Genomic DNA, 14,993 nt, shown 5'->3' with positions numbered 1-14,993 from the left:
CTTGATAATCTTGGATGCCGCCCTGCACACCACCCAGCTTCTTAAATTGTGATGCCCAGTACTGGACACAGTACTCCAGGTGTGACCTGACCAAGGCAGAATACGGCAGGACTATAACTTGATTGGGACCCTGTCCTTCTGTTGACGTAGCCTAGAATAGCATTAACTGCTGCATCACACTGTTGACTCATTTTAAGCTTGTGGTCTACCAAGACCTAAATTTAAATACTGCAGTACATATTTTAATAATCGTTTCTTAATGACAATGACATATTTGTTAAAGTTTCTTCACATCTTACAATTTTCCCAAGACTAGCAGTGCTGGGTGTGCTAGAATGTTTTCTCTTTATTATATTGGACAATGAGTACATGCGTACAATTATACTTAACAGAAAGTTAAGTATAAGCTAGAAATAACCTTTTTCTAAATGCCTTACTCAAGGCCCTTAGGGTGAATGAGTATTTGTAGTCGTAAGATCAAGAATCTAGGTGTAGTTCTTAATGCATGATTAAAACAACTGAGAGTTGAAAATACAATTTCCTTTTAAATACTCTGTAAAGGAGTGAAGGCACCTTTTATCCTCTGAATGGGTGGTGCCAGGGAGCTAAAACACGCCTGTGTAGTTATTCCAGAAGACTAATGTGCTCAAGCGGGTGGAGCTGTAGGTGCTGTGGGAGACACTTAAAAATTAATGCGAGGTTACTGTTGTTAATTTAATTGGCAAAGGTTGAGATAATTCACCTGGTTGTCAAGCTTGTGTCATCACTTGTTATCCTCCATGTGTCTGACTTCCAATATATTAACCACCTCCCCAAACTTCTGATAGTCTCTTTTGAACCACCTGTTCTCTTTGCCAGCTGTGAATGCCAGACTTTCTATATTATTGTACTGTACTTGCATAATTTGCATTTTTTTATGGTGAATGATTTGGGACTTCTTACATTTTTCCATTAGGTTTAGTGCGTTAGACAGCTGTTTATTAAACAAAATTAACATAGGTTTTGGACCAGAAGAAGATGGCTTTAAGATAGTGCTTTAGAAACCCTATTTTGGGCATTTTATTTGTTTTAAGTGTTTATCGTAAGATGACATTCTTAGTTATATTCTACCTATAAAGATGACATTTTTGTAATATGAGAAGGTATAGGTGGTTCGACCTGATTTCGACCTGGAAATCAGTTTCATGAAAAGATTTAGCCTTAGGGATGGACCTAATAGCAGCGTAGTGTTCATGATTTATATTGGGAATTCAATTACTTTTCATGTCTGAGTCCATTTTGTTAAGGCAATACAGTGGTACCTCGGGTTAAGAACTTAATTTGTTCTGGAGGTCTGTTCTTAACCTGAAACTGTTCTTAACCTGAAGCACCACTCTAGCCAATGGGGCCTTCTGCCGCTGCACCACCGCTGCACGATTTCTGTTCTCATCCTGAAGCAAAGTTCTTAACCCGAGGTAATATTTCTGGGTTAGCGGAGTCTGTAACCTGAAGCAGATGTAACCCGAGGTACCACTGTATTCACAGACACAGGTTACAGACACAGGTTAGAGACTCCACTAACCCAGAAATAGTACCTCGGGTTAAGAGCTTTGTTTCAGGATGTGAACAGAAATTGCACGGCGGCGGCACAGCAGCAGCGGGAGGCCCCATTAGCTAAAGTGGTACCTCAGGTTAAGAACAGTTTCAGGTTAAGAACAGACCTCCAGGACGAATTCAGTTCTTAACCCGAGGTACCACTGTAATCTGTTAAATGCTTAATACACTTTCTAAATCTGATGACATTCAAGCTTGGAGGTGCAATTGGTGCTACTCTTTTCAGTTATTTCTGCTTGAAAATCAATTTAATAATCAGAGCTCTTTGAAATGATTTTCCTCCTTCACACATCTGTTGGCCATTTAACATTTAGATTACTATTATTACATGCAAATTTTACCTTTCCTAATAATTCCTGTTATGAAACAATACTATTTAATGCCAGAAGCAATTCTCCCTGTAGTCAGGAAGCACCATACGTCTGCCAAGTTAACCCATAAGCATTTTCACTAAATCACGAAAAAGGTAATAGCACTGTGTAGTTTTTGGTGTCCTAATTTTATTTTATTTTTCTTTTGAATTTAGAAACCTGATGCCTTGACCACCGGAGCTGGTGTCCCAGTGGGAGACAAGTTAAATGTCATGACGGTGGGTCCGCGAGGCCCCCTTTTGGTTCAGGATGTGGTTTTCACAGATGAGATGGCACACTTTGACCGAGAGAGGATTCCTGAGAGAGTTGTGCATGCCAAAGGAGCAGGTTAGTGTTAGAAGTTGCTTGTTGTTTTAAAAGGAAGAGGTGGAGAATTGAATATTGTGAACATAACCTTTTGTACAGAAGGAACAAGGAAGCATAGAAGTTCACAAAATGTGTTTCCCTCAGTTTTGTATCTTTTGGTGCTGAATTCAGGATTATTATTTTTGATTAAACAAAAATCTTGCACAACACGCTTTTGCGTATGTGGACCTAATTTAGAAAGGCAATCCATACACAGAAGTAAGCACAAGTCACCAAACTACAAGAAAGAAGATTCCACCTAAACATTAGGAAGAACTTCCTGACAGTAAGAGCTGTTCGACAGTGGAATTTGCTGCCAAGGAGTGTGGTGGAGTCTCCTTCTTTGGAGGTCTTTAAGCAGAGGCTTGACAACCATATGTCAGGAGTGCTCTGATGGTGTTTCCTGCTTGGCAGGGGGTTGGACTTGATGGCCCTTGTGGTCTCTTCCAACTCTATGATTCTATGATTCACCCTTGCTCAGTCTGTGGGGGGGGGGAGTACAATAACTATAATTGCTTAATTAGTTCAGTGTGCCCAAGCCTTCTTTAGACCTGTGTTTGTAGAACAGCGGCCTCTAGGTTGCATGATAAAAGACTTTGTATTAAAATTGTGGTTTGACATAGGGGTATGGTGCTGAAAGGGGAAGAACAGATCAAACATGCCAGTAGGTGAATGCAAGTGTTTGGGCTAAAGAAGGCTATTAGCTCTGAGGCAGCTTGTGAAACTGAAGCAATGCTATTCTTAAAACAGGGTTATTGCTTTCTAAGGGTAAACAGAAAAAAGTAAAAAAATAAATGGTTACTTGATCGGCAACAATGGTTACTTGATCAGTCCTATAATTTCAAATCAAAGTGTCCTAGGTGTGTTATTCACTAGAAACTATGAACGAATGATTGTAAAATAAAGAGTATCTTACATTAAAGCATAATAATTGAAGCAAATACAACGTGGTTATCACAAGGTGATGGTTAAAGAATAAATGAAATATAAAGCTAATTGGGTTAATTAGTCCAGGTATAACAAGAAATCATAGGTGATGTGATATATATATATATATCAGCAGCTTATCAAAGTTTCTTGGTTTTTGTACCTTTTCCTTTGCGTACTTGTACTTTGTACGCAGATACTGAATGCCGAAGGAGGAGGGAACTTGCCCTCACTCTCAAGCTCTTCTAAAGCCCAAGGTAGAATAGTGGTAATAATACTAACCACTGCAACAATGTTCAGGACTAAAGGAGAATTTTTGAAATCAAAGCTACTCATCTCTTCCAAAACCAAGACCTACTGCCTTTTACAGGGCATTAAAAGCTGTCATCTGAAAGAGCGTATCAAATTTTAAAGCAGAAAAAAAGCATTAGCTGTGTTCTGTTTGTTTTAAAACCTCATTCAAATTAAACACAAAATCTGTGGTGTTCCAGGCTAGACAGAACTGCTTCAAAATTACAATTATGTTCCTGTTTATTTTGAATAAAGGAGCAATCTTGTGATCCATCAGGCTGTTAGACTGCTGTCTGCCCCCAAGAACTGTAGCTGGAAGGAAAATATACAACTCGACATTGTGTTTTAGGTTATCTCAAAAGTTTTCTAGTAAGAAGCAGACCCCCCTGTATTCACAGATGCTGTGCCTTCAGCTATTCAGGTCCTTTGGTCTAGGCCTAAAAGGAGAATCACTGCTTCCTGAAAACAAATTTTGGCTCATGCCTTATGTGACCCTTCTTGTTTCCCAGAGCTCTCCAGAATCCATAAGATGGGTAAATAAATTAATAATAAACATTCCCTATTTCCTGCCTGCATGTAAAGGGTCTGTTATGGAAACTCAAGGTCTTTTGTGTCCTATAACAATGTCTCAGGGTCAAAAAGGCAATATGCTAAGGTGTACGCCAGAAACAGCTGCAGCAGAAAAGCACCACATTATATGAAACAGAGATATTTATTCTTCCCAAACTGCACTGCCATTTCTGATATTATTACCAAAGCCCTTGATATTTAGATGGTTTGTTTGTTTCTACTTATCTTTAATTTTTAATAAAAGCAACAATTTTAAACATTTTTAGGAGCTTTTGGCTATTTTGAAGTGACTCATGATATCACCAGGTATTGCAAAGCAAAGGTATTTGAGCATATTGGCAAAAGAACTCCAATCGCTATTCGATTCTCTACTGTTGGTAAGTCTTAAAAACAACAACCCCTCTTTGCATGTCCATTTTATGGTGTTGTGTGTACACACTCATTTATTAAATGGGGTCCTTAGAGGAGCTAATTTTGTTAGACTTTATTCATTTATCATTTATAAATTTGTAAACTGCTTTATTATAAAAAACCACACACACCTCAAAGCGGTTGACAAAACATAAAACAGTAAAATGAAAGGGGGGGGGAGACAACCCTACTTTTGTATGTTTTAAAATTAAAATACTAAAACTGATTAAAATTCCCTCAGCTTTCTGGGAACCTGGGTAGGCTTTTCTAAACAGGAATGTTTTTAGGAGGTGCCGAAAAGAGTATGGTGAAGGCATCTGTTTGATCTTGATAAGCTGAGAGCTCCAAAGGCACTTCCACACTAAACAGGATTGAAGGGAAAACTGTGTGCGGTTCTCAGTGTGCTCACATTTATACACCTTCCTTTTCTAGCGGGAGAATCGGGGTCAGCCGATACAGTCCGTGACCCTCGAGGCTTTGCAATGAAATTCTATACAGAAGATGGTAACTGGGACCTCGTGGGGAACAACACCCCCATCTTCTTTATTCGAGATGCAATGCTGGTAGGTCAGATATTTATTTGGGCACCCAAAAGAAGTTAATGGGTGGTGAATAAGAGGGAGAGAGAAAAGTGCAACATACATGGATCTGTTTCTTCCACGGGGCTTCTTTTCTAGTATCAAATTGAAGTTCTTGTACCCTGAGGAATAATCCACTAATATTAGGGACTCGGCTACACTCGTCAATTATATCGTTATAACTGCGTTATAAACATGTGACACCAGGTGACGCTGTAGAGCTGTGATCTGTCGCCAATGCGTTTTTCCATGAAGAGCTTTTATAACACGTTTTTCTGCTTCTTTGATTCCTTTTTGATTTTAAGATTTATGATTATGTAATTGTCACAGTAGATTAATTTATATGTGGAACTTATTTGCAGGTACATCTTTTCAAAGTGAACTTAGTACAAGGGACTGTGTAGATAATGCAACTACACAGTAATGCAAATCTTCTTTGTATCTTTGTTAGTTCCCATCCTTTATCCATTCCCAAAAGAGGAATCCACAAACTCATCTGAAAGATGCAGACATGGTATGGGACTTCTGGAGTCTTCGCCCTGAGTCTCTGCACCAGGTAGGATTTAATCTTTTAATTTCTATTCATTTTTTCCTTCACCTTGCTGATTGAGTCAGCTGTATCTCCTTTTTGCATCCTCTGATTCAGAGACTAAAAGATTCATGTGTGAAAATACATATTCTCTTTTACATTGGTGTATTTGGTCTCTTGTGAGTGATACACAACACAACCCTTCCCTTATCAACTCTATGCCATTTTTGAAATCTTTTTTTTTTTAATGTGACAATATTTGTATCATTTATAATTGGGCAAGCTATGACTAAAACACAGACCTGTTACCCATTCAAGGAAACTAATGGTTGGAGGACATAAGTTTCCCCTTCCCTAAACTCACCTGGAACATAGCTCTCCAACCCCCTCAAATGGATTATGTGGAAATGGTGTATTGTACTATTGTTGCAGGTCAAAGTCATCAGGGTGAGGGCAGAATATCTTGCCAAGAATAAACTCTGATAGGAGCAGTCTTTAGTGCAGAAACGTCCACAGCTGTACCTAGCTTTAGTTACGTGAGCTTTCATGAAAAGCCTGTGTAGACTTTTGTTGCTCTTGCTTTATATTTAGGTATCATTCCTGTTCAGCGATCGTGGCATTCCAGATGGACATCGTCATATGAACGGCTATGGATCACATACTTTTAAGCTAGTCAATGCTGGCGGAAAATCGGTATACTGCAAATTCCATGCTAAGGTAATGATTTCAATTTTCCTGTTTCGCATTTGTTAATACTAATTTCCTAAATCGCTGGACGTACCCCACACCTGGAGTTCTTATCCATTCCTACTTCAAGAAATGAAAAATGGGTACTGTAACATGTTTATCCCCTTGTAGCATCTCCATTATACAAAGATTGAATACTGCACTTGAGATACTGGTTTAGGAGTAGTGATGCCTGCCATTCTATCCACCTCTGCATATACAGTGGTACCTTGGTTTACAAACATAATATGTTCCAGAGGTCTGTTTGTAAACCAAAACAGGTTGTAACCCAAGGCCCGCTTTCGCCAATGAGGCCTCCCCCCCAAAATTGTTTGTAATCCAAAAAAAAAGGGTTGTAATCCAAAAAAAGGTTGCAAATCGGGACACGTACTTCCGGATTTGACGTATTTGTCATCCAAAACATATGCAAACCAAGATGTATGCAAACCAAGGTACCACTGTAGGCTTATTTCCGGTATGGCAGCTTCTTATTCCTTCTCCCACAGCAGATCTTTAGATCAATTTTAACATTTATTTCTTTCATCGTTACTAGGATGCAATTCTTAATTTATCAATCAAAAATTCTAAGATGATGTTATTTTGATTTTTGCAGACTGATCAAGGAATCAAAAACCTTACTGTTGAAGAAGCAGGAAGACTGGCCTCTGAAGATCCCGACTATGCCCTGCGCGATCTTTACAACGCTATTGCTAATGCAAACTACCCTTCTTGGAGTTTCTATATCCAGGTGATGACATTTGAACAGGCTGAGAAATATCCATTCAATCCTTTTGATGTAACTAAGGTAAGCGTAATTTCCATTCATTTACCCTACATATTGGATATAAGGATTAAAAGTTTTGCATCTCTATGGAAAGTTTTACTTGGAAACTATCTGTAATAAATTGTATTCTTGCATTTTTTTAGATTTGGTCCCACAAAGACTATCCTCTGATTCCGGTGGGGAAGCTGGTCTTAAACAGGAACCCTGTCAACTATTTTGCTGAGGTGGAACAAATAGCCTTTGATCCAAGCAACATGCCTCCAGGAATTGAACCTAGCCCTGATAAAATGTTGCAGGTAACGAGTATAGTATGCTTTCATGTTTATTTAACAGTTTATTTATCAGATGGTGGGCCTTGGAGCACTTTTAAGAGGACTTCAGTGCCACAGCCTGTTCAGTGCCTCCTCACCTGCCTGCCTCTTCCACTAGCTGTGGCGTAGCCTTTTAGTTAGACCAATGCAAAGATCAGCAAGTCATTGCATGATGAGGAAGGATGACTGGTTTGGGGTGGGTTGGTGGGGAGATCTTCTTCTGAAGGGAAGTGCCAGAGGAAGTGTTGAAACAGGATATTACAAGGTGGAAGTTAATAATGGCCAAACTCTGCCACCACATTGTGACTGCCTCTGCCCCTGTACCACCAGTTTGTAACTGCAGGTGGGCTTTGATGGTAAAAAGTTTGAGAACCCTTTCTTAAATACAGATGTTATTTTCTATTTAATACCTGTAGTGTCAAATCTAATGATAAAAGATAACACAAGGATGATGTCTTGATGGGAGGTTTCCCCCACTCTATTCCAATTTTTCCATGGTGTGTGGTGTGTGTTTTGTTTTGTTCTCTTCTCTTACTTCCCCTCCCCCCTTTTTTAAAGGGAGGAATTCAGCCCAGTGCTAAAGAGTGTGAGCATTTCTGATTTCGCCTCCTTCACACATGCTGTTCTGGGGCTTATCGCTCCCCCTTGAAGCCAACGGGGGGGGGGCACAGGAGCATGTGTGGGAAGGGTAGGGGAGAGCCCAGTTGTGGTTGCAGAAGTCTGCTCTGCTCGCAGGACCTATTAGTTAAATCCAGCCCATAAAATCCAAATACAGTGGTACCTCGGGTTACATATGCTTCAGGTTACATACGCTTCAGGTTATAAACTCCGCTAACCCAGAAATAGTACCTCGGGTTAAGAACTTTGCTTCAGGATGAGAACAGAAATTGTGCTCTGGCGGCGCGGCAGCAGCGGGAGGCCCCATTAGCTAAAGTGGTGCTTCAGGTTAAGAACAGTTTCAGGTTAAGTTCTTAACCCAAGGTACCACTGTACTTGGATCAAACGTGGGTGGTCATTACTGGAAGTTCAAATCCCTAACATGGTAACAAGGGTGGGCATGTGATCAGCACAAGAGCTCATTGCAGATAAACATATTGAGCAGAAGATTTGTGGGTTTTTCACTTTTATGTATTCATAATTTAATATATTGGATGTTTCTCTTTGACACTTTGCCCCCATTAATATAGGTTAAGACAGTGAGCAGCAACTTTGGGGATGTATTTAGTTAAAATTACCGTGTGTTTTACCAATAAAAATGTTCAGTCAATTTATTGTGTGTAGCACTTAACAGATTTTTTTTTTTTAACTCTTCCAATATATCAATCTTTAGCTAAGGGAATCTTGACGATGGTTCAGCAATGAGGGTGGAGCTTCTTTGGCAAATGAGTCACATGTTTTGGACCTGTCTGTCTCCCATTGCTGTTTCATAATGTAAAGAAAATGTCAGCAGAATATTCCGGCCGTCTAGCTCTAGTAATGTATTCTTGCCAGTAGGTCAGAATGACTTTGTTTATGCAGTGCCAATTCAATTCATGTACAGCCTGGAAGCGTACAAAATATTTGAGGGGCCCCCCTTAAATAAAAGCATATTTAACAAAACAAGACCAAGCAAAAACACAAAATTCTCTCATGGCTACCTTTGACTGTGCTGTTGGGAGTTTGCTTATTAGCGAATATATAGGAACTTCTGTTGTAATCTGTTTTAAATAAATATTGAGAATGTAACTCCACAATGGCATTCAACAGTCTCAGAGACTAAATTCCCAAATCAGCTTATAAATTCTTCAGGAAAGTAGTCCTGATCTCACCTGGTGAGAGCAGTCAGATTCATACGCTTGATAATTACATTGATTTCCAAGTCGGGAAGCAGAATACTGGACTGAAAGCTTTCTTCTGATCCAGCAGGTCTGCTCTTGCATTATTTATTTATAAAAATATTTGTATACCACTCTATCCCCAAAATTTATCAAAGCAGTTTAGAACGGTAAAAATAAGATGAAACCATACAATAAAATCATAGAATATTGAAAGCAAGTTAAAACCGTTAAAAACAAAACCTATTGTGGGGGGGATGTACTCTTAATTGCCTGCATAGGCCTGGAGGAATAGAAAAGTTTTCAGCTGGCATTTAGAAGTTTGCCAATAGAGATCAGGGGCACCTTTTGTGCCGAGTGTTCCACAGGACTGAGTCAGTGACACCAACGGCTTGGTTGGCACTCCTGCAACTGATCTCAGTGGGATATAAGGGTTTGGTGATCCCTGCTGCACCCTGGACCTAAGTTCCTATTATGTTCTTATTGCCCCTGTGAGAAAGAATTCTTCCTTCTGTAGACGTTAGGAGCAGGAGCAACTTAAGAACGGATATTGTCATAATATTTGAAACACATTTGAAAGCATGGAGCAGCATGGTGTCAGCATCAACCTAAAGAAAACTTACCCTCTTCACTCTTTTCTCTCCAATATATTATTCTAGGGTCGTCTTTTCTCGTATCCAGATACTCACAGACATCGTCTGGGACCCAACTACCTTCAAATTCCTGTAAACTGTCCTTACCGAGCTCGAATTGCCAACTACCAGAGAGATGGATTTATGTGCATTTCTGACAACCAAGGTAATTCCAAAAGGTGTCTTCTGGAAGTAATCTGCAATACCATGTGCAAGGTCATTTTCTTCTGAATTTCTAGCACGGTTTGGATATGTGTTCTAATTTTGCTTCATGTTAGATTCCTAACTGTGGGTGAAATTCAACATCTCAGGAGTGTTTAGCCCCCCAGATCTGTTCTGGAGAATCCCCAAGCAGCTTCAGAAGAAATTTGGGGAATGTGCAGTTGTCTGTAGAACAGATGAAGGGGAGGTCCTGTTGCGTGAGCAGAAGTCTGTTTAAAATGTGTGTCCTGTGTGAACTTTTTTGGCCATATGGATGCATAAAATAGTTTAATCAAAAGTGTATTGCCATTTGAATGGAGAAACAGGGAACAGATGCACAGTTATACTGTAAACAGTTATTTTGGCTTCAAACATTTATGCCTATTATTTCAGAGAACTGCAATAAAATTATACTTAAAGTCACGCCAATGTGATTATACTGCTTCAAAGAACTTCTAGAAAGTGGCTTCGCTGCCCAACCAAGAGCTTATAATAGGCAGGTAGCTGAACTTTCTTGCATGTTCTACTAGATTCCATTTACAGTATTCTGTTTACTGTTTCCCTTTCTTCATTCTTACTGATAGTCTTAATTTATATCAAGCAGTCTTATTTCATATGGAAGCAGTTACTGGGAAACAATACCCTGATCACTTCTCACTTTGGAAATCAGAATCAGATAAGGATTGTAGAGTGAGAGTGTTGAGAGACTCTAGTTGACTTTTTCCTGTAGAAGATTATTGCTGTATACTGACTCCCCCCCCCCCAATATTAATAGCTAGGTATGAGGCACATTTGAAACACATCTAATGGATTCATATCTATATCTACACCTACACCTACACCATCTCTATCTATCTATCATCTATCTATCATCATCTTTCTTTCTTTCTTTCTTTCTTTCTTCTAGGTGGTGCTCCAAATTATTATCCCAACAGTTTTACTGGCCCTGAAGACCAGCCCAACTTGAAGGAGAGCCGTGTGCTTCTTTCTGGTGATGTGCAACGCTTCAATAGTGCAAATGAGGACAATGTGTCTCAAGTAAGCAGATTAGAAATGGAAAATTATTTTGGACATGAGTTGAATGTATACACTGCTTTTTTATGGAGTGAATTGACTTTCTTGACACATCCACAAAACACCTACCTTAAAAGCAGGTTGAAAGTTTTTTTGTGATCCATCTGGCAGAAACTTAGCTGTGGCTTCTCTAGGCCATTTCTGCATTACCCCTTTTGTTACCCTATCAAGTTGTAGAGTTTCATATACCCCCCCAATAGATCAATGAAAGCTCTTTTGTAGGCCTATATTTCTAGGCAATCCTAGACCTACCCTGGGGAGATCCGCTGGAATTAATGAACTTGCCTAATTCAGGAGCCTCTGGGAGGGGCTACCACTGGCTGACCCGACAGTTGAGTGTTTGCCCAAGCTTTGATAATTGGGCCCTAGGTCACATGGCCTAGAGTTTGGAATACATGCAAGTGTTTCCTGAAATGTCATCCCCTTTTTAAAAATAGAATAATGCCTGTGTAAATTCCACCAGCACAAGTTCAACTAGCTGAGCCAGGGGGAGTGATATATGCCAGCATATGTCGGGCTCGAACAGGATGAAAGGTTTATGCTTGGCCAGGAAAGCTCAAGATCTGCCAAATCCAAACTCTCTTATCCTGGCAGATCCTGCATTTAGATTGTGCTGTAAATTGTAAATCTGAGACACATCTCAGGGATAAGACTGTTGGCCATCCCTTCTGTTCCCAGTGTTGATGGTGGAGTTTAAAGTCAGTAGTGAGACTCTCTCAGCTGAAAGTTTTTATTTTATTTTATAAAAGATCTTAATAATTATGCAGCACAGGATACATCCATAATGTGAGAGAAATTTGTCCTTCATTTTCATTTAAAGGTACGAGACTTCTATACTAAAGTGCTGAGTGAAGAAGAACGTGAGAGGCTTTGCGAGAACATCGCTGGCCATCTTAAAGATGCTCAGCTTTTCATTCAGAAGAAGGCTGTAAGTGATAAATTGCTACTTTTATCTGATGACATCTGATCTATGCTCTTAATGTACATCCTACAATAATTTTAGAATATACACTTGTATGCCACCTTATTTTAAGATGCATGAAAATATGAGACAGACAAATATTTTAAGGTAGAAAAAAAACCCAGATGTAAAACATAAGCCTTCAACAATCTTTTTGAAATATTATTTAAATTATAAGGATAAAGTAACTACTCTGACTGGGAGTCTTGTCAGCTGAAAGACAGTAAGCCTCCCTGCTTACTTTTTCAAGTGAGACCTGGATATATTTAGGGATGTTTTGGTCCATGCTGTAGCATAGAAAGCGCATGAACAAAGCTATAAACAAAGCAAAAATTACATTTCAACTTTGGAGGGAAGCTGTGTAATACTATGGGCGTAGGAGGTAAATTGGAAGCTATTTCATTCAAACCCTGTTAGTAGTTTCAAATCTCCATGTCAATAGCAGATGGCATAGTTTACATATAATTTGAGAAGGTAAATTTAAGAACATAAGAAGAGGCTGCTGGATCAGGCTCATGGCACTTCTGGTCCAGCATCCTGTACTCACAGTAGCCAACCTGATGCCTGTGGGAAGCACCCCAGCAGGATAGGTGCACAACAGCACTCTGCCCACCTGCAGTTCCCAGCAAGTGGAATTCAGAGACTTACTGCCTCTGACCATGGAGGTGGAACATGGGAAGAGAAGGGGCTTTGGATGAAATCTTAATGCAGGCTTATATTTGCTCTTCAACTTCTCTTTGCCAATCTAGGTGAAGAACTTTACTGATGTTCATGCTGATTATGGTGCCCGCATCCAAGCCCACCTGGACAGGTACAATGCTAAAGGGGGCAGCAAGGTATGAAAGCAACTTCCATTCAAATTACTGTTCTCTGAGGGGCTAAGGCATTAATAAGTAAATTGCCGTAGATGAAAGTGCATGATCAAAAGAGAGGACTGTGGAGTTGGGGGTGAATGTTGTGGGGTGGGGTTTAAAATGCAAGCTTTAAAATGCTGCCAGTTCAAGTGGTCAAAGCCCCCTTCAAGCTTGCCTTGATCAACTGTTTCTCACCTATTCTTTTTAAGTATCATTTGAAAATGTATTGCACAAAAATGTATTTGCCAATATGCCAGCAAATCATCAGATTCTTAGGATAATTCCTTAGTTCTGGGACAGTAAAGCCCTCCTGTTTCCCCAACATAAACAGGGGGGGGGAATATGGCAGCTGTGGAACTGCCATGCTTATTTTCCTTCTGTTTTGGGGTCAATAGGAGGGAAAATCTGAGGAGATGGAAGGAATGAAAAAATTAAAAAGAAAAGCTCACTTTTACTCTGGTGTTTTAGGATTTGGTAGTTCCTGCATTCTCAGATTCTCCCTCCAGTCTCTAAAGGATTTGTCTGTTAGAATCTTGCTCCTACAAACCATACTGACTGTCAGTGGTTTAAACTATTTTTGTCTTGTTTCTAGGATTGTATTCGTACCTACACCCAAGCTTCTCATGTTGCTGCAAAGGAAAGATCTAATTTGTAGAAAGTATGACCTGTGGTCCCATTGATCACTGCATTTGCATCCGTCCAACTGGAAAACAAGCCTTAATTCTGCAAATATTCATGTTTTTCTTGAAATCTCCTTTGTTGTGGCAGTTGCAAGGCAGAACCATTGAAGTTTGCATTTGTGATTAAAAACTAATTGAATTATAATCTTATGCCTTGTAAAACATTCTGTCTAGACTGTTAAAACTGATCTGTACTGGCAATCACTTTTCAGTGGTATGACTGAAATATATGGCTACAGTAACTTTTTGTCTACTTTTGCAAAATTAATCAAATGGTTTGCCTTATTTTTGTATTCTTGTAACTAACCGTGCATTTATTTACCCAAAAGAACTTGCATAATATTTTGATGGTATATCTTCTACTATGTTAAAATCAATATAGCAACAGGTGAATAAAATTCTTACTCATAGAGGTATTAACATTTTAAAAAGAGCACATTTTAATAAATGCTTCCATTATGCAAGCAGTTTTATCTTGCAATGGCACTAAAATTTATCAGACTTTTGCTTGATGCATGGTGGATTACAGGAGCTATATTTGAAACACATATTCGATCATATTTTCTTTTTTTTAACTTCATTTTGACATAAATATATTTACAGAAACAAGGTAATCCATTATACTGGAGAATTATTACAGTGCCTATTCTCAAATAAAATTATTGTTATAATGAAATGTTTCACATTTATCTATGGATTTTTGGTAACCGTGTACTTTTAGATCTAGTTCTGTGGGTGAACCTACATATGATGGTGTCTTCATTCATAAGTAAAGTGTGGGTGGGTGGGAGTTGAAAATAAAAGGAACATGCAGGATTCTTTCTCCCAATCCTGTAACTTAACTCACCAGTCAGTACTTTTTTGTTCTGATAAGTGGAAGGAGCCAAATCAAATTTGTATTCAATGTACACATAAGGATGATTTGATGTTTATTAAAGTCTCCTAGCATATATTCACACCAGTGAGTGGAGACAGATGTCTTCACTCAACACATATTACCTGGCTGGTTTCTCCAGCCTTGGAAATTCTGTTTCAATTTTACACACCTGGGATAAGCCTACAGTTCTGAAGTCTGAGCCAAGCCTGCTTGGGAAAAACAGCATTAAAATGGACGGTTTCGGAAGAAACTACTGAGATAGCTGTGGTCCACAGGTAACATCATATGTAAAAGGTAAAGGGACCCTTGACCATTAGGTCCAGTCGTGGCTGACTCTGGGGTTGCGGCGCTCATCTCACTTTACTGGCCGAGGGAGCCGGCGTACAGCTTCCGGGTCATGTGGCCAGCATGACTTAGCCGCTTCTGGCGAACCAGAGCAGCGCACGGAAACACTGTTTACCTTC

At 39.4% G+C, this 14,993-nt stretch overlaps 1 protein-coding gene across 2 annotated transcripts in view; it reads left to right on the top strand.

The window, feature by feature from the left end:
- Window positions 1–14,328, top strand: part of CAT (catalase) — a 46,241-nt gene extending 31,913 nt beyond the window's left edge. For both annotated transcript variants that reach the window (XM_053388224.1, XM_053388219.1), the window contains exons 2-13: window positions 2,120–2,291; window positions 4,364–4,474; window positions 4,941–5,071; window positions 5,538–5,642; window positions 6,207–6,332; window positions 6,955–7,146; window positions 7,269–7,421; window positions 9,910–10,048; window positions 10,991–11,121; window positions 11,978–12,085; window positions 12,868–12,954; window positions 13,565–14,328. In XM_053388224.1, the coding sequence (XP_053244199.1) occupies window positions 2,120–2,291; window positions 4,364–4,474; window positions 4,941–5,071; window positions 5,538–5,642; window positions 6,207–6,332; window positions 6,955–7,146; window positions 7,269–7,421; window positions 9,910–10,048; window positions 10,991–11,121; window positions 11,978–12,085; window positions 12,868–12,954; window positions 13,565–13,627 (1,518 nt within the window). In that variant the 3' untranslated portion in view covers window positions 13,628–14,328. The remainder of the gene's footprint in view (window positions 1–2,119; window positions 2,292–4,363; window positions 4,475–4,940; window positions 5,072–5,537; window positions 5,643–6,206; window positions 6,333–6,954; window positions 7,147–7,268; window positions 7,422–9,909; window positions 10,049–10,990; window positions 11,122–11,977; window positions 12,086–12,867; window positions 12,955–13,564) is intronic.
- Window positions 14,329–14,993: the final 665 nt, after the last annotated feature.

Source organism: Podarcis raffonei, chromosome 1 (assembly GCF_027172205.1).
Source record: "Podarcis raffonei isolate rPodRaf1 chromosome 1, rPodRaf1.pri, whole genome shotgun sequence".
NCBI lineage: Eukaryota > Metazoa > Chordata > Lepidosauria > Squamata > Lacertidae > Podarcis > Podarcis raffonei.
This window is presented reverse-complemented; position numbering and strand designations above follow the sequence as displayed.